The 18,563-nt window shown below is 45.9% G+C and overlaps 1 protein-coding gene across 3 annotated transcripts in view; it reads right to left on the minus strand.

The window, feature by feature from the left end:
* Positions 1-2,612: 2,612 nt before the first annotated feature.
* Positions 2,613-18,563, minus strand: part of CACNA1E (calcium voltage-gated channel subunit alpha1 E) — a 359,405-nt gene continuing 343,454 nt past the window's right edge. For 2 of the 3 annotated variants that reach the window (XM_064276555.1, XM_064276554.1), the window contains 5 exons: positions 18,273-18,379; positions 12,692-12,803; positions 7,865-8,045; positions 6,640-6,830; positions 2,613-3,701 (listed from right to left, as the gene is read on the minus strand). In XM_064276555.1, the coding sequence (XP_064132625.1) occupies positions 3,159-3,701; positions 6,640-6,830; positions 7,865-8,045; positions 12,692-12,803; positions 18,273-18,379 (1,134 nt within the window). In that variant the 3' untranslated portion in view covers positions 2,613-3,158. Of the gene's footprint in view, positions 3,702-6,639; positions 6,831-7,864; positions 8,046-9,139; positions 9,269-12,691; positions 12,804-18,272; positions 18,380-18,563 lie in introns of all 3 variants that reach the window. The other variant, XM_064276553.1, reaches the window with a different exon arrangement.

An 18,563-nucleotide genomic window follows, 5' to 3' on the forward strand; every position in this document is an offset into this window, starting at 1 on the left:
AGAAGCTGAACATATGGCTGAAGAATCTTCTAATGGGACTGCAGGTGCCACACGTGATCATCTCAGACACTGGAAGTAGTCCTCTTTTGCTTGGAATTTCTCAGATGCTGACATCGTTTTTAAACCAAAGAGCAGCACAGGTTTTGATATCTAAAAGGGCCTCTTTTCAAGGGAAAACAGCAGCAGAATTTGATATCTAGGAAGGGATGTCACAATCGGCTACTGAGTGGAAAACTGGGGCTAATGTCTATTCAGGGGCAGTAGAGGAGGATGATAATAGGTTCCGTGACCTAACAGAGAATTTCCTCTTGTTTTCTGGTCTTAATAGAAGGTTAAGTGCAGGCTAAGGGAAAATAAACTAGATTTCTTGGTTAGGGGAAATTGAATTAAAAAAAAAAAGTCCATAAGTTCACGGGTACTAAAAAAATCAGGCAGTTGGTCAAGGACCACATCTGCCATGTGTCAGACAACTTTATTCAGAAATCAAATGCCTTTTTTTTTTTTTTTCTTCCTGTGAGTTCAAGGAGTTCAGGTGTGCAGGAAGCCTTCCTGGCACAATAAGTTTAGCGTTCATAATATTGTTTGCAGGCAAATTCCATTTCTAGTAATTGCTCTGCCAGTGTAAGGCATCACTTCAATTGGCTGAGAACATCATGCAATAGACTCACGGGCTCAGAACGGCTGTTTTGTGGTAAGCCTGTCCCTGGGGAAAGCCACATTTCCTAGGTGGAAGAAAGCCATTTTGTGCACACACAGCAGCCCATAGCAGCACTTTGGCATGAAATGACACTGAGCAGAAGAAACCTTAGAAACACTACCAGGCCCTGCATCAGAGTCTTAGGGAACAATTGTACCTGTCAGGATCAGGGTGTTAGACAGTCATGTTCATGTTCCCAGCTACCCCCGAGCACATACGAGCTGAGTAGGAGAGGGAAATAAAAATGGAAGAGGGGCTGTGAATGGGAGGCCTTGGTCTCTGCCGCTGTGCCCTGGGAATACTTTGGTGTAGGCCTGACCGTGGCTCATGAAGCTCCATCAACATCTAGGAGAGAAGGGGGGCCATGACAAATGATCCCATGGTCACATGGTTGGATTTGGCTTTCAGAGCTGATGCTGCTATGCCTTATTTCTATTTCAACTAAAACAACAATGAAAAAGAAACAACTCCTTAAAAAAAAGAGGTTTCTTTTAAGAAAATCACAGCCATGAACTGCTCCTACCCAAGAGGCGGAGTCTGTCTGAGCTGGAGGAGGTGCCCCAGCATTTATTCACTGAGATCCCTGACCAGGGTTCCTCAGACTCTCCCCATGGAGGAGCCTGGGAGGTGGACTCCAGCAGGCCCTGGCTGGGGAAGGAGGACACGCCTGCACCCTTCTCCAGGGATCCTTCCACTTACTGTGATGGTCCTGGGGGCTGGGGAGGGACTAAAGGAGATGTGTATTTCCAAGGGCTGCCCCAGATAAGAGCAGCGATTTGTTTAACCAAATGGAAAGTCTATACTGAAGGAGAGCTGCTTAGCTCAGAAAGGGCTCTCTTTCCCAACACTTCTAAGTTGTGGGGGTTAGGAATGATCTCAGTGGCCTGAGACTGTCTTCTGCCCACCTTTGACTTGCTGCGGGGGGTGGGGGGGTTTGAATTCCATCCTGGCCCAGGGAAATATTCAGGGCCACTGGGGCCCATCGTGTCACATTATGTGATAAGGCCCTGTCAGAGCCTGTTTGCTGGAATGAGGAGCCCAGGTCTAAGCTGAGGTATATTTACTAATTGCCATAAAGACACCCTAACAAATGGACTCTGAACCACAAGCCAGAAGAAGAAGCTGCCAGGCTATACGGTCCCTTCTCACAAGAGGTCCTCAGTAAACTCAGACTCTCTCATTGAAGACTCTCTGTTTCAATCCATCTGCCTTTCCCATCTTTATAAACGTCCCAACAGGCAATGTGTGGCCCACCTTGGATTTGTGTATTCTGCCCTCTCAGCACAGTGGCAGAGAAGGCTGAGTCTCCAGCACTTGGCCTCACTGGGGTTGGCACAGGATTAGCCTTGCTGCTTGGCAGAGAGGCCCTTGGCCTCCTGGACCAGAGTCTGGGCTAACATTCGGCCAGTATACACTGCTATGGTGCAGCTTGGTCACACATATTGACTCACTTCTATTCTATTTGACAGACTCTTCCTCGAGTCTTTTAAGTGCCCCTCTGCCACCCTAGGGTTTTCCCATGACCAGCATCTAAAGGATCAATGCCTGGCTTACACAGGACTCCAGCACTCTAGCCAAAATCCACTCCTGCCATTGGGTTGTTAAATGCTTTTAATATCACCCTTGCCAGAGCCTCAGGCACCTCATGGACCCTGGGTGACCTCCTTAGCCTATCCTAGCCGACACTCACAACACCTACTGTGTGGGTGATAGGTCTCAGACATGGAGGTCTGTCCCCAACAGCACCACCTGCTCCCCACTTCTTTGACCCTCTCTGTCCTCCGCGGCATGAGCTCTGGGCTATGGCTTTTCTCACCCAGACCAGCCCTTGCTGCTGTTGTCACAGCACCCTGGCCCCTGCCACTTCAGCTCTTTCCTCCCTCCCTGCCTCCTACCCTGCCATCCAGTGCTCCTGAGCGTTGCCTGTGCTTCTCTGGGGGAAGCAAGCCACAGGAAAATGCATGAGACGCTGTTGCAGCCACCCTGGTGGCAGTAGTGCTGGCTGAGGAGCAAAAGTTGGTGAGGGAGAAGATTGGTCCCCTCTGGTCTCCGCTCCTCCCCAGTTATGAGCCAGGAAGTTGTCCAGGCTACTCAGGGCAATAAGCATAGACACGGGCTGCTAGATCCCTCCACAGCTTCTAGAAAAGTGGGAAGGGACAAATGGAAGCAAAGCCATCCTCGTGCCCCCTCTCCATGAGAAGAGCCCTCCATGTTCCTGTATTTTCTTTCCCTAGCAAAGAGGCAGAACTATGGCAGTGCCCATCTTGCAGAGGGAAATAAAGCAATTTGGTGGGTTTGACTGGTTTTCCTTTTGTCCTTCACTTCCTCTTCTCTGATAATGCATGGTGTCCTTCCATCTTCCTCCTCCCTCTTCCTCCCCCCCGGGGCTGTACTGGCTTCCCAATTCGGTCTTGGTTTTCTCCCTGTGAGAGAAGAGCATGCATCGGAGGGGGGAGCAGCTCTAGCATTTGTCGTCTTCTTCCGTGTCACTCAGGAGGTCACTGACAGCTCCACACATCATGCCTGGCCCGGGCCCCCCATGCCTTCGCCGCCGATAGTGCCCATTGGGCATCTGCCAGCTGTGCCGCAGGGGCGGAGCGGAGCCGATGGTGTTGGACCGGCCCAGGCTAGTGGCCACAGCGGCTTCGAAGGTAAGCGTCTCCTCCTCGCCACAGTCTGAGGCGTGGGAGTCTTCGTGCAGGGCCAGGTAGGGCTCGGAGATGTAGCGCTGGGGGGAGCACTGTTGGCTCTGCTTCGCGTGCGGGGAGTTGGAAGACTCGGTCAGGCAAGTGTTGTTGCTCTCCAGAGCCTTGGAGGTGAGTGGGGAGCCGCCCTCACTCCCATCAGCGGGTGGAGAGAGGCTCCCAGAGTGTCGCAGCAGGGAGCTGTAGGAAAGGAGGGGCCGAGGCTTTGGAGGGACTGGTGGGAGCTGCCGCCGACTTCGTCTTGGGGTGCTGGTGTCAGAGACAGAGGGGATGGAGCTTTCACTCAGGGAGCCCGTGCCCTGTATAGCAGGAGAGATGTGGCATGTTAGTCTGGGCTTGGCAGGGACCCCATTTAGGACCCTGTTAACGTTCCTGACCCCTTGGAGAGCCCGTGGAGTCTGAATTGTCCAGGAGGAAGAGCTGAGCTAGAGCCCCCTACCAAATTCACATGCACTATCGTTTTTTTTTTTATCGGGTTTGGGTAAGGGAGGCTGGGGTTCACAGCGGGGATTTGAGGAGACTGAGGAGTCAATGTCCTCTAGACCAGGGCTTCTCTGCCTTTAATGTGCATACGCATCTCCATGCAGATGTGGATTCAGCAGGTCTGGAGTGAGGCCTGAGAGTCTGCATGTGCAACAAGCTCTCAGGAGACAATGATGTCATGGATGTTTGTCCCTGGAACAAACAATTTGAGTAGCAAGGGTCTGGAAGCTCTGTGTTATGTAACAAGTGACACATTGAAAGAAAGACTTTAAAAATGTGAGACAGACTCAGAAAAAGACCTGTACACCAACACTCACTGCAGCACTATTCACAATAGCCAAAAGGTGGAAACAGCCTAAATGCCCATCAACAGATGAATAGATAAATAAAATGTGGTATATACATACAATGGAATACTATTCAGCCAGCAGGAGAACTGAAGTCATGATACATGCTACAGTATGGCTGGAGCTTGAATACATTATGCTGAGCGAAATAAGCCATGCACAAAAGGACAAATATTATGTGATGCCACCAGGGCTCCATAGAAAAAGACAAGAAAAGGCAAATGTATAGAGATCAAAGTATATTAGTTATTACTAAGGATGGGAGGGAGGGAGAAAAGGGGAGTTAATGGTGATGGGACGTTGCATTAAGGATTAAGGGTAGGGTTGCACAGGTGATTATTGTAATTGCTGTCAATAAGTTGTACACTTGTAAAACGTTGAATTGGCAAAAGTTGTGTGATAGATATATTTACAACAACACCAAAAAAAAAAAAAAAGTAGCCGCTGAAGCTGCTTATGTACAACCAAACACCTCATGGGATTTGGTTCCTTGCATTGGAGGTTTTGGGTCATGGTTTCACGGGACATACCAGTTAATTGGCCTAATAACGTGTTTAGTGCTTCTGCTCTACCTCCTAGTTCGTTGCGTAGTGCCTGGGGTCTTAAAAGCTTGCAAGCGGCCATCCAAGGCACAACAATTGGTCTCTATTCACCTGGAGCAACAAAGGAAGAAGGAGAGTCAGGAACAGGAGGAGGATATCGAATGAATGGCTAATTGCCTCCACGAACAGCTGCCTCCTTTGCCATGAGACCAGAAGAACTGGATGGTGCCCAGCTACCATTACTGAACATTTTATCAAAGATTCCATAAAGAATACTTATCAAAAGGGGGAAAATATACAGCAGAATTTCAAATTCTCGTGGACTCCATACTTTCAGGAGCCATGGAGGCTGGATGAACCACTGAAGCTATTGCCCTGAGATAACCTTTAAACCTTAAACCAAAATTAGTCCCTGAAATCATCTTAAAATCGAGTAATTGTTTAGCTTAACTAGTAAAAAATGTCTTCCTTGAGCATTATGCTTTTTTGAGAACTATCTACATGGGATCGAATTGACAACAGCAACTCAAAAAGATTAGATAGGAACCTTAGGGAGCAGTGAGTTTATGTTAATAAGGGAGGAACAACTCAGAAAGGGAGGGTGAGAATGGTTGCACAATTCGAAGAATGTAATCAGTGTCACTAAATCATACATGTAGAAACTGTTGCACTGGTATATTCTCAACAATAACAAAATAAATAAAATTTAGAAAAAAAATATGAGAAAGAACACCGCAAACAAGGTGAACAAATGCTCTGGGGTTGTTCTGTATGGGAAACCCTTCTTGGAAGTGGATCTAAGGGAATCGCAAATTCCTTCTCTTACCTTCACTTCTTGCTTCCATGTCTTCATGGAAGTTAACTCATGGAGGTTAACTTGGCTCTACATCCCACATACTCATCTGTTGGCTCAGTCCTTACCTGACCTCTTCACCTATCCCCAAAGGTATCTGCGCCCAGGTGTTGGTAGATGGACCTCCAGGACAGAGTTTCTCAAGGTGTGTGTGGCCTATGAACCACCTGTTTCAGAATCTCCTGGGGAAATGCAGATTTCTGGGTCTCGCTTCCAAGTTACTGGAACAGAATTCTTGAGGTCCCAGGAATGTGCAGTTATAACATGCTCCATGGGTGCTCCTGGTCTGCACCAAAATGGGAAACCACTGCTCCAGAAGGTAAGCTTTTCAGCTGCCTGTTTCTAGAAGTCGGCTGCAGTAGCAGCCTCGCTCTTCCCCAGTGATCATTTTTGCTGAGTGGGTCTCATAGCGCCTTGAATAGAGACAGGGCTGGGAGTGAGGAGGACAGCAGGGCCATAGGGTTTTTTCACAGAGCTCTGGCAATTCTTTCTTAGGTATTGGCTGGTGTTTTTAGCAAAAGGCCAGAAGGAAAGACATGGTTTTCCTCTTGGGGTGGCTGGAAGCTAGGTAAATAAGGGTGAACTGCTCTGACTTAGGAACGCAGGTCTGAGAGATGAATCACCACTTTCACAAATACTAAGGATCAAACGACTGATCAAAGAAACCCTTCTGGCTCAAGGATGAGCCTGTCCTCCCAAATCTGGCTGAGATATTAGTTAACTCATGTGTTGTGGCTCTGTACTTATGGCTTATGAAGACTTGGGATGGGATGACCTCTAAACACCATTGTCTTTCTTTTGGGGAAAACTGGTTTTCTGTGAATTCATTTAATTTCTGAGCACACAAGCATTAAGTAGCTAATCTCCAGGCATAGTGACTGTAGGTTCCTGGGAAACTGACGTCTTTATGGGTGTTTCAGTGTGGCTGCCCAATGCCCGCATTCCACACTTAAAGCCACAGACACCCTTCCCTGTCTTCCTGCGGAAGGCTCAGCTTGCTCTCTGTGCTCACCTGTCTGTTGGGGGTCTGTGACCTGCCTTCACTGGGTGACCTGGATTGACGGCGCTCTGGGGACTCCCAGTCAGCCTGGGTCCCTCGCTCCTCTGAGTTGCAGCGAGAGACATCAGGAGAGAGAAGATGCTTTCGCTCTTTCGATCGCCCCCGCTCTCTGCCCCCTGAGCGGTGGGTGTCGGACTTGTGGCCTGTAAGAGACAACAATAGCAACTGGTTTAACTCAGCCCATACTGTCCACTGAAGATGAAGAGAAGTCTCCCCAGGTGTCTCATCTCTCCCTGGGATTGGGCCCCTAAGGAACCCTGACTTCCCCAGGCATGTCAACAGGTGATTTGAAAGGGAGGCAGGAGAGAAAGGCTAGAAAACCCTTCAGTGATTAAGTTAAGTTTCCAGGTGTCCACCAGAAAGACATGTACAACAAAGTATGCTATCTGTTCTCTTCTGCTTCCTTTTACCCTAGACATGATAATGAATACTCTTTGTCAATAACATGGCCCAGGAACCCTCTAGGTCCTAAACAGAGATGTGGAGCTTTTTGGGGAGAAGATGGTACCAGCAGAAGGGAATTAAGAAGTATGTTTGAACTAAGTAATGACACACCTAACAAAGCCAGGGTGAGAATACTGAGCTTGAAGTCAAAGGCTCTTGATTCTGGGGCCAATTCTGCCACTTACTGACCCTACGATATGGTGCAAGTCACTGCTTTTTCATTTTTGATTCCTCAACCTAGTAACTGCTTTCTAGCAGCACAACTCCTTTTCCTTTAAAATAAATAAATAAAAGTTTAAGTGAGAAACACATAAACACAATTTTAGGTAGCAGTCTTGGTAGAAGTGGAGTTGGTGGCCACAGCCCAGCCTGCCTGACTTCTGCCTCCACTAGGAGCTCTTCGATATATTCTCAAGGAATCTCGAAAGCTTTGCAAAAGGTCATTTGGAAACTTCAATTCTAATGATTTCTATAGTCCTATTCGGTTTTTTTGGGTATTCCTGAAGAAAGGAATTTCATCAGCCTTTTGATGAATACAGTGAACCTTGGTCTGTTTCAGGGTGTAAATGAGATATAGAAACCCCCTTTGGTAAGGGGCATTCTTCTTTCTTGACTTTCCTCAACCCTTATCTTGATCTGACTTTTGTTCCCCATGATTTGCAGTCCATGCTCAATCAGCCATCAGGGCAGGAGCCTGGTGCCTGACAAAAGAGGCAAACGGGGAAGACCTCACCTGAGTCAGAGTTCAGGCGATGTGCTGACAGCCGCAGGGAGGAGTGGTAGCTCCGGCGACGTGACTTGTAGGTGTTTTCACTACTTCGCTCCATGGAGAACTCCTCCAACCACGAGGAATTTGAACGCTTATCCCGAATAGTGGAAAAAGAACGTCTCATGGAGCTAGGGTCTGTCAACACCTGAAAATATCAGCCCCCAGAGGAACACAAAGGTCTGGATTAATTACTGAAGAGATCTGATGGTAAGAAAGAAGTGGGATTGAGACTGTTGGAGATCGAAAACTGTAACCTTGTGGTGGCATTCCCTTGAATCCTTCTTGCTCAAACCTTAGCTGAGAAGGCTGTTTTAGAAGGTTTGTTATGTTAACACAGTCATTGGAACTGATCCAGGGTCTTCTCTTGCTCAGGAAAGCAAGCAACTGAGTGTACTAGGGCAAAGCCAAGCAGAATGCAGGCAGGTACTCTGCAAACTTCCCACAGAGCCATCTACCAGGGGGGCTCAGACAGGACCTGCAGCAAACACAGTACCACTTGTGAAATATGGGAGGGTAACTGTCACAAAGTCTACACCAACTGGCAAGAAGTCTGTACCATGAAAAAAGCATGGCTTTGCCTTTTTTCCCTCACCCTTGCCACAGAAGGCCCTGCCCTAGTGCACGAGGGGAGAGCGTGCAATTCAACAGCTACTGAGACTGCGGTGCTCTCCCCACCATCAGCCCTACCCAGTCCTACCTTAAACGCTGGCATTTTGATTTGCCATAGGTGTCAAAACAGATCCACAAAAACTTCTTGTCTCTGTCAAAACTTGATGTAAGACAGACGGACAGAAAAAATAAAGCCAGGTAAACAGACAAAGAAATGAGGCGTGGCCTGCACTGGTTAGGACGAGACGGTCCTGACACAGAGCTACGTGTGTAAGTAACTGCATGTGTGCTGGGGCAGCCAGGAAAGGGGAACAGGAAGGAAAAATGCACAGAAGAAATCCTGGAAATTATCTCTTGCATGGCTGGTTGAGTTTTGAGAGTGCTTGGCCCATCCACAGGGAGTGATGCCATCTTGGTGGCTGGGCTGTGTGGTTAGGGGTTCCCTGAAAACACACTGAGGAAGAGTAGCAGTGCTCTATTAAAGATGGCCTATGAGCCAAGCCTTGCTGATACGGAAGGGGCAGGGGAAGTTGAAAGCTCCCCTGAAAAGATTAGATATTATTTCATAACCCACCAATTCAATACAGCCTGGGATGCCACTGCATATGGTGGGTGGTGGTTGCTTTTTACCTGGGGATCCACAGTCAGGCGTGGCATAGAGGCTGCCCTCCCAGATCCTGCATGCTCCTGGGTGTCCGAAGGAAGGTAGATGCCATGGTTAGAGGAATGCACGCTTTTTAATTCACTAACCTCTGGCTCCTGGAAATAAACACACAGCCACGCTTGTGGGACTTGGTTCCATCTCATTGTTTCTCCCCTCCAGGGGATATTCTGCTTGCTCCATACCAAGAATGGTCTTCAGAGAGACCTATATCTTTAAGGTCTCAGCTGTGTGCGTGTGTGTGTCTATGTGTGCAGATATGTGGTATACCGGATGTTTCAAACAGCTCAGAAATACATTCCAAATTCAATTAAGGTTTCTTTTTTTTTTTTTTTAATTTCCTTAACTGGAAGCAAGGATGGCGAGACTGCATCTTATATACTTTGAACATGTTGTCAGGAGGGATCAGTCCCTGGAGAAGGACATCATGCTTGGCAAAGTACAGGGTCAGCAGAAAAGAGGAAGACCCTCAATGAGGTGGACTGACACAGTGGCTGCAACAATGACCTCAAGCATAACAATGATTGTAAGGATGGCACAGGACCGGGCAGTGTTTTGTTCTGTTGTGCATAGGGTCCCTATGAGTCGAAACAGACTCAACGGCACCTAACAACAACAACTGGGACTGAGAGGTCAAGATCACTTTTAGTAGTCCAGTATCACCTCTTTTTTTTTTTCTCACTGAGCAATGCTTCAGATTGTATAGCTTTGTGAGACAAAAATTGTTGGTAATAATACTTTTTAGATATGTGAAGCTTACTTTTGGAGAGGCGGTAGTGTTCGGTTTATTCTTTTAAAAATAAAAAGCCTCTTATCAATTAAATAGAACCCCTTATCTAAGGGATATACCAATTTATGATGTTAGTCAAAGATATGTTCTCAAGCCTTAAGACACATGATTTTATTAGGTAAGAATTCTCTCATAATTGAAACCATCCCAAAATGTGGTGGGTGGCCATCTGTCAGGAATGCTCTAGGCTAGTACAGTCCAAGAGAAATATAATGCAAGCCACACATGTAATTTAAAATTTCGTAACAGCCACATTAAAAAAAGAAACAGATGAAACTTTAATAACATATTTTACTTATCCCAATATATATGCAAATATGATGTCAACATATAATCATTATAAAAAATTAGACATTTTACATTCTTTTTTTTTGTACCAAGTCTTTTGACATCAGTCTATGTTTTACACTTATAACACATCTCAATTAGGACAAGCCACATTTCAAGTGCTCCTTGCCCACATGTGGCTAGTGGCTATCATACTGGACTGTGCTGCTCTGGGGCATCAGGAAGTTGGATCGGGAATCTCTAAGGCCCTGTCCAGTTCTTTTATGTTATTTTCCTGGTTAAAGAATGTTAGTTTGGCCGATGTGCATGCTCTATGCAAATAGCAAGTATCACTGCATAAAGAATGGAGCTGCCTTAGAGGGGTTTACATGGGCCACTAAAGAAAGAAACCTAGGAACATCTTGGTTATCCGGAGACTACAGCAGAAAAAAGCTACCTTATTTTTAGGAAATGATACCCTTAAAACATGAGCGTCTAAGTAGGGCATTGCCCAAAGAAAGGGCACCTGAGACACCCCTCAGCCTCCAGGACCATCTGGCTGAGTGGTTTCTGGTGTGAATGGGAGGAGCACCTTCCCAGGACGTGTGGTGTGTGCACTTGAGGAAGTTACCGAGTTTGCAGGACATGCTTTATACAGCACACAGGTCCGACTCCGAACAGATGTGGAACAACACTGTAGCCTACGGTGTCAGAGGCGGTGTAAGACACACGCACACACACACACACACTCCATATGCACACACACAAGTCACGGCCACGCCTCAGGACACGGAGCAGCAGCCCCATGGGATGGCCAGGAGTACACAGTGGTGAGTGTGCAGCACGGGCTAACACCGAAACTGACTACAGACACCAGTACTGACAATGAGATGAACATGTATCCAGAGTCCTGGCACTACGGCTCAGTTCTGGGGGGCCCCTCAGAAATGATGATACAATAAAGAAAGCTTGAAACTCATATGCTCTGTAAATTTTCACCTGAAGCACAATTAAAAAAAAAAAAAAAAAGACAGAAAGAAAGCTTCCCTGTGAAAGAAAGGACACATTACTGAGATTTTTCCCATCAGACCCATCACCAGGCAGGCAAGCTGAAGGACGCTGGGAGGCACTTTTAAGAAATCAAACTATCTGGACCAATTATTCCTTGGGCTTTGGGGCTAAGTTTCTCAGAGGGAAAGGCAGGGAATCATTCCACCAATTCTTACCCCCCCGCCCCCCGCACCAGGACCACCCTCAGGCAACCACTCACGCCCCGGGGTGTCTGGGCTGGCTGTCTCCCCAGACGCAACCATGCTCAATTCTCTGTCTCAGCAAACACAGGTGACTAAATCGCTCATTTGTTTGAGATACTGAGATGCTTCCCCCACCTCTGAACAGTGCCCGTTCCATCAGACATGCACCCCACAAGCAAGCCACACCCACACTCCACCCAGGACTTCTGTTCAGGATAGCTCTGGGGTATACAGAATTGGGGAAGTGTCAGGAGAGAAACGGAGAAAGAAAAACTGCACGTGTATTAGAATCAAAGAGATGTACAATTGCTTAGTGCAACCTGCCTATATGGACTTTTTCAAAGGTTGAGGTTTTATCTTTTTCCTTCAGGCCAATGAACACTCAGGCTTTACATCAAAGCTCAGGAGGGAACTTGATCTCCAGGCTTCTGAACTAGGAGTAATGGTAAAGTCCATTTACGTTTGGAAATTGTACTTTAGCTTTGTATTAGCAAAACCTAAACTTCAATCTGCCCTCTCTTCTCCAAGCTTCAACTTGACTCAGTAAGTCTCTAGAGAATTTTACCACTTATGCTAATAGGAAATTCATTTTGGGCTCAGGAAAGGGACTCTAAGGACCTGTTGGAATGTTTTTGACCTTGTAGAACTGTGACCCAAAGGCCCAATTTGCCTGAACCCACAAAGAGCAGAGGCAAGAGACTCCTCTGTACCTCCTGGCACAGGGCTAGTCACTACTGCCTACACTGCTCCTAAGTTCTCGAGAAGACGGCCATCACTGAGGGCTGGCTGGGACATGCCTGTGCTCTCAAGAGCAGTACTGCCTATACTAAGCTGCACAGCTGGTGCCACTCACTCTCTGATGATTCATCTCAAGCTTCCGTATCAAAGGCAAGATTTTATATGTGACTTTTGCTTCTACATTTGATGATCGGGGTATAAACTATGGGGGCTTAGCCTGAAGCAGTGTAAGTTCCTGCAGCAGGTAAGGGGCCTCTGGGATTATAAAACCTGAAGAGTGAGCATCTGTTAGAGAACATGAGAAATTTAACTGTGAAAGGGGTGAAAACAGGACGTTCCCAGGGTAACTGGATGGACTACTGGAAAAGCTTTTTCTGGTGGATCATGACTATGAAATATAATTTGAAAATGAGGGTGGGAGGGATCAGGAAAACAAGGAAGCATTTCCCGGGTCATATAACTCATTCATTCACCAGAGACTGTTGTTCCTGGAACTGTCCATCATCGGTGGGCTCCATATACGCCAACTGGAATATTTCCTGCGGGGAGAGTGGACTCATCGAGGGGTATCCACTCCGGCCACTCCTGAAAAGCGATGTCAAATTCAGAGGAAATATGAGAGAGAAGAGAGAGAGAAACAGTCATGCCATATCTGCTACTACCAATTGCTCCCAGACAAGACCTTCTTCCCAGCAAGGGCAACACCTTTTAGCCTTGGCTGGCCTGTAAGCCTGGTAACTTACAAGTGTCTGAGCCCTAGGACAGAAGATTAAAAAAAAAAATGCATTGGAGAAGAGAGAAACTGTTGTTTCCAACTTGCATTTGGAACCATTCATCATTTGCTGGTGACTAGCATATCTGTGACAAATGACATCATTTGTCACACTCAACCATATGGAAGACCAATGCTAAGATTGTAAACCTGTTTCTGCTCAGTTTCCCCATTTGGCGGAAAAATGCCATAGTTTAAACAGCGAACAGTTTGTTTAAATATTAAGCAGTCATGGTCTTTTAAAAAATTTTCCCCACTCTCAGTAAGAATATGGTCTTATTGTGCCAACATCCCTGGCCAAACTAAATTCAATTCAACGAACATTTGTTGAAAAACCTATTGAAAAAGACACTGCCTGTGGTTCATGAATTGGGTCGAATGATTTCAGAAACAGGTGATTCTGAGGAGGTGAAAATGGAGAGGAGGACGCTTAGATGGTAATGAAGTAAGAGGACAGGGACAAAGTTGGCCAAGTGTTTAGAGGCCTGAGAATAAAAGAATGGAGAGCTGTCATAGTGTGCTTGCTATTGAACCACTGTTTAGCGCCTCCAGACACTCTTAGCCAATGGGATCCACTGAGTCAGTTAGGTGAAAAGAGGTGGTCAATCTTTCCTGAAAATGTGGCTCCCACTGCCATTCACTGCCACAAGTACAGTAACAGCTGCCATTCTGATCTGTTCAAGAACCCAGCAGGGGCTCATGGTTATGGGAAGAGGGACAAGAGTCAGTGGTGGGAGAGCAGCTCTAACCAGGGGGGTAGAGCGAGGAGGGAGAGATGGAACTCCATCTCTTCCAGTGTCATGCTCTAGAGAGAGCCACTTAATAGGTGAGTCTGCGTCGAAAAGAAAATTGGAGGCATGGGCAAGGATTGCCAATTACTTAAAAATAATCAGTAGATACAATCTCACTTAAAGGAGCCCTAGTAGCACAGTGGTTAAATGCTCAGCCGCAAACCAAAAGGTTGGCGGTTCTAACTCACCAGTTGCTCCAGGGGAGAAGGATGTGGCAGTCTCCGTCTGTAAAGAATACAGCCTCGGAAACCCTATGGGCCTTGGAAACCCTCTGGAGCAGTTGTACTCTGTCCTATAGGGTCGCTATGAGTTGGACTGACTCAAAGGCAACAGGTTTACAATCTTACTTATACTGGGATCACAGGGAAAGATGAGAATAGCAGAGAATCACCTAATTGGACCCTTGCTGACAGTGAGGGTTTTAGCTGAGTTTTTACAACTGCTATAGAGCCATCTGATATTTAAATGGTCTCCTTCAATGTCAGTCATTTTCCTCAGTGTGCCTTCTCCTGAGAAGAATTGGGAACAAGATAAGAAAAACTATGATAAGAAATGAATCCCCCTTTTGTCCTATAGAAAATGAGTAACTGCAGAATCCCCCATAGGTAGGCAGACCCCTTAGAACCACTGAACGACCTCACAGAGTTGAGTAATTTGAACCTTAATGGCCTTTCTACTTAAAGTCCTTGTCAGGCTTTCATTGCTTTTAGGATAAAGTCCTGAACGCAAAACCTGGGCTCCACCCTTTCATGATCTGGTCCCTGCCTCCCCTGGCTCTTCTTGCTCCCTGAACTGAAGACATACAGGTCTTTTTTAGTTGAGCATGCCAGACTTCCTTCTGCCTCAAGACTTAAATACATACTGTTTCCAGAGTACAGAATGCTTCTGTTTCACACCTCTTCTCCCCAACAAACTCTTTCTGTGTTATATTGAATTTATCTTTCAAAATTCTTATTAAAAGTCACCTGGTTAAGGAAATCTTCTCTGATCCAACCTTCCCCCTACCTGATAACAGGTCAGGTCTCCCTGTTCCATGCACTCATATCACGCTGTGTTCTCCTTCCTTGCACTTAGGAGAACTGCAATTGCATCACTGAAAATAACAACTTTTCTTCTTTCCAATAATTAGCTGTATGATGCCTTGTTTTCCACCAGATGTGAGCTCAGTGAGGGCCCTGCCTGTCAGGTTCACCTGGGTTCTCCCAGGGCAGTCTCTACTTGAACAGTACATTGGCTCTAGATACACAGGATCCAGGTGGTCTGGAGAAACCAGCCTGTATCCCCACCAGTATTCCCACCTCGGTAAATGAACCACCATCCACCCAAGGGCTCAAACTAGAAACCCAAAGGTCATCTTTGATTCCTCTCTCCTTTACTCCATGTAGCAAGTTATTCCTTGCCTCCTAACTACTCTACCTTCTAAGGCTCTCTCGAATTTGACCACCTGTCCCCATTTAGTCCAAACCACAATCGTTGATTTACACAACTGCAGTAATCTACTAAATGGTGTTCCTGAGTCTACAATTGCTCCCCTCCAATCCTTTCTCCACACTGCATTCCAGAATATTCTTTTCAAAGGACAAATCTGATCACATCACTCTGATGCTTACAACCCCATTATCCTAGGACAAAGCCTAACCTCTCTCCTGCTTATTAGGCCCTCAAAGGCCTTGCCTCTGCTTAGCTGTCCAAACCTATCACCTGCCACATCCTCATCTGAGCTCCCTGTGCTCCAGTCATTCTGACAGTTTTTAGGTTCCCTACACTACCACACTTTCTCTCACCTCTCTGGGAGAGGCTGGCCTTTGGGTCTTAACTCAAACATTATTTCCTCAGGGAGCTCTTCTAAACCCTCAAACTAGGTGAGCTGCTTCCTTTACATAACACTGCAATATCCCTTTTGTTTTTGTAACCTTTATCATTCTTATAATTTCTTTTTTAAGATTTGTCTCTACGGGGACTGCGATCGTGTTTACTGCTAAATCCCCAGTGCCTGTGCTAGAGCTTGGCTCTCGATAAATATTGGCCAAATCAACGAATGAATAAATCAATAGATGTACGGGAGAGATGCTGGAGTGATCCTGTGCTGGGGGTTAATTTGTACAGCAAATCACTGGGGGTAAAAGAGATCTACATGGGGTGTGTGTCTTCATTTCTAAGCCAGGGGTCTGTGAAAATCACTGTAAACTCTTCCAATGAGAAGGCCCCACTGCCTCAACCATATCACCTTATACCCTTTCTGCACAGCCCCAAAATAAATATCTACTTGTTTTCTGGCTCAGTGGTTAAGAGGTTGGCTGCTAACCAAAAGGCTGGCAGTTTGAATGTACCAGCCACTCCTTGGAAACCCTATGGGGCAGTTCTACTCTAACCTATAGGGTCACTATGAGTCGGAATTGACTCGATAGCAATGTGGTTTGGTTTTCTGATTTTCTTTTCTGCACACAGGGAAAATGCATACTCTGTTATCTCATCATGTCAAATTGTTTCTACAAAGGACAGAGGGCTTTGCTCATGTTTCTGGTCCTCTTTTTCTCTCCTGAATGTACTGAATTGTGACTTCTGAAAACAAAGCTTTCTTTCCAAAGTCAGATCTCTAAGACCACAGGCCAAAAGAAATTAATGGTGTCAAACATTTCAAGTGGCCTTCCAATAGAGGTCTCATTCCTAAGCCCTGGATTTCACTTCTCCTGCTTGGAGCCCTGGAGGCATAGTGGTTAAGAGCTGGCTGCTAACCAAAAGGTTGGCAGTTCAAATCTTCCAGCTGCTCCTTGGGGCAGTTCACTCTGTCCTATAGGGTCACTATGAGTTGGAATTGACTCACCGGTCATGGGGTTGGTTCTGGTAACTACTTAAATTGTGCTGTTTAGTCTCTATTGGCTCCAGATTCCATGAGAGCTAGAATCACGTTATACCAAACAACAAAAACTCATTTACACTGAGTAGAGGGCCTCATGTCCTTTGGGTGCTCCGTACATACTTGTTAACAGCAGAAAGATAATGCTGTGATGAGATATGTATGCTGTAATAGATCATTTATGATTAATGACCAAATTGGGGCTAAGACCTGCAACTTGGAAGAATTGGAAAATTCTTTAATTTTCTTGTTTTCATTTCCATTAAAGGAAAAAAAAAAAAAAAAAAGAGGCCTTTTGCCCGATCTAAGGTCTTTTGTTCATTACAGATACCATGGTATAAAAATAAAAAAAATAGTTGCCATGAATTGATTCTGACTCACAGTGATCCCATGTATGTCAGAATAGAACTGTGTTCCATAGGGTTTTCAATGGCTCATTTTTCAGGAGTAGCTTGCAGGCCTTTCTTCTAAGGAGTCTCTGAGTGGACTCAAACTGCCAACCTTTCAGTTAGCAGCAGAGTCTATTAACTGCACTCTGGGTTAATATCACTCAGGGACTCCTACAATGGTATATCAAAACCAAACCAAACCAGTTGCCATCGAATCAATTCCAGCTCATGGCAATCCCATGTGTGCTCCATAAGGTTTTCAAGTAAGCAGATTGCCAGGCATTTCTTCTGAGGAACCTTTCAGTGGGTTCCAACCACCAACCTTTCAGTTAGTAGTAGAGTGTCCAACCATTTGCACCATCCAAGAACTCCTACCATGATAAAAAAACAAACCTACTACTGTCATGTCGATTTTAACTCATAGAGACTCTATAAGACAGAGGAGAACTGCCCCGTAGGGTTTCCAAGGAGCAGCTGGGGGATTCAAACTGCGGACCTTTTGGTTAGGAGCCAAATGCTTAACCACTGCACCACCAGGGCCCCTACCATGGTATAGCGAGTTAGAAATAACTGCTTTAAATCCCAGTTCAGCTTCTTACTAGCCATAAGACTCTGGTCAACATTTTAATCTCCTTTAGCCTCCAGTTTCTTCATTTGTACAGTGTGAACACTAATATATAACTCTAAGGCATAGTAGGCTCTTGCAGTGAGAATGAAGGAAGATACTGCAAATAGTATGTCTACAAGTGCCCACTCTAGGGCAAGCATTCAGTAACTGTTAGTTCTTCTCCCCTTTTTCATTCAGCAAACACTGCTGCCTATAGACAGAAGAATTCACACCCAGTGAGGGAAGTTATATTTCCTAGCAGGACGCTAGTTTTGCAGGGCAGCCGTAACCAAGAATTAGACTAGAAAATGATTATTGTTCACAACGGAACTACAACTAAGATCCTAGTACAATAAAAACAAGTCAAAGCTTCCTGCTTCCCTCTTCCATTCACAGTGCTCACTGCCCCCAGAATGGGCCACCGTACTGAACATGCTTGGTCTGCTTTTCTCCTATGCCGGCTGAATAGCCATTTTAAGATATAAAATGAAGTCGTCTCAACCTTAGAAAAAGGATTGATTTAGCTCAGACTTAATATAATTTCTCTGGTACTTCTGGTCACTAGGTTTACATGTCTGCACAGTGGCAGGGGTGACAGAAAGCAGGCAGGAAAGCCGTGTCCATTTGGTGATACTCACAGGCCTGCGACAGTGTCCTGCTGGAGATAAGGCAGGGCTTTGGCATTAGCGATAATCTCCTGAGGCAAAGATGAGGGCTCCATGCGCTGGAACATGGGTGCATTTTTCTGCGTAAAAGGTGGGAAGAAGCAAAAAGGAACTCAATGGCTTTGTGGGTTCTGCTACTGGTGGGATAAACCATTTACTTCAGTAAAACAGAATCATGTCTGATACCTTTTTAATTTTATTTATTTTGTTGTTGTTGTTAATATACACAGCAAAACACACACCAATTCAATAGTTTCTATATGT

This window comes from Loxodonta africana, chromosome 25 (genome assembly GCF_030014295.1).
Source record: "Loxodonta africana isolate mLoxAfr1 chromosome 25, mLoxAfr1.hap2, whole genome shotgun sequence".
Classification (NCBI taxonomy): domain Eukaryota; kingdom Metazoa; phylum Chordata; class Mammalia; order Proboscidea; family Elephantidae; genus Loxodonta; species Loxodonta africana.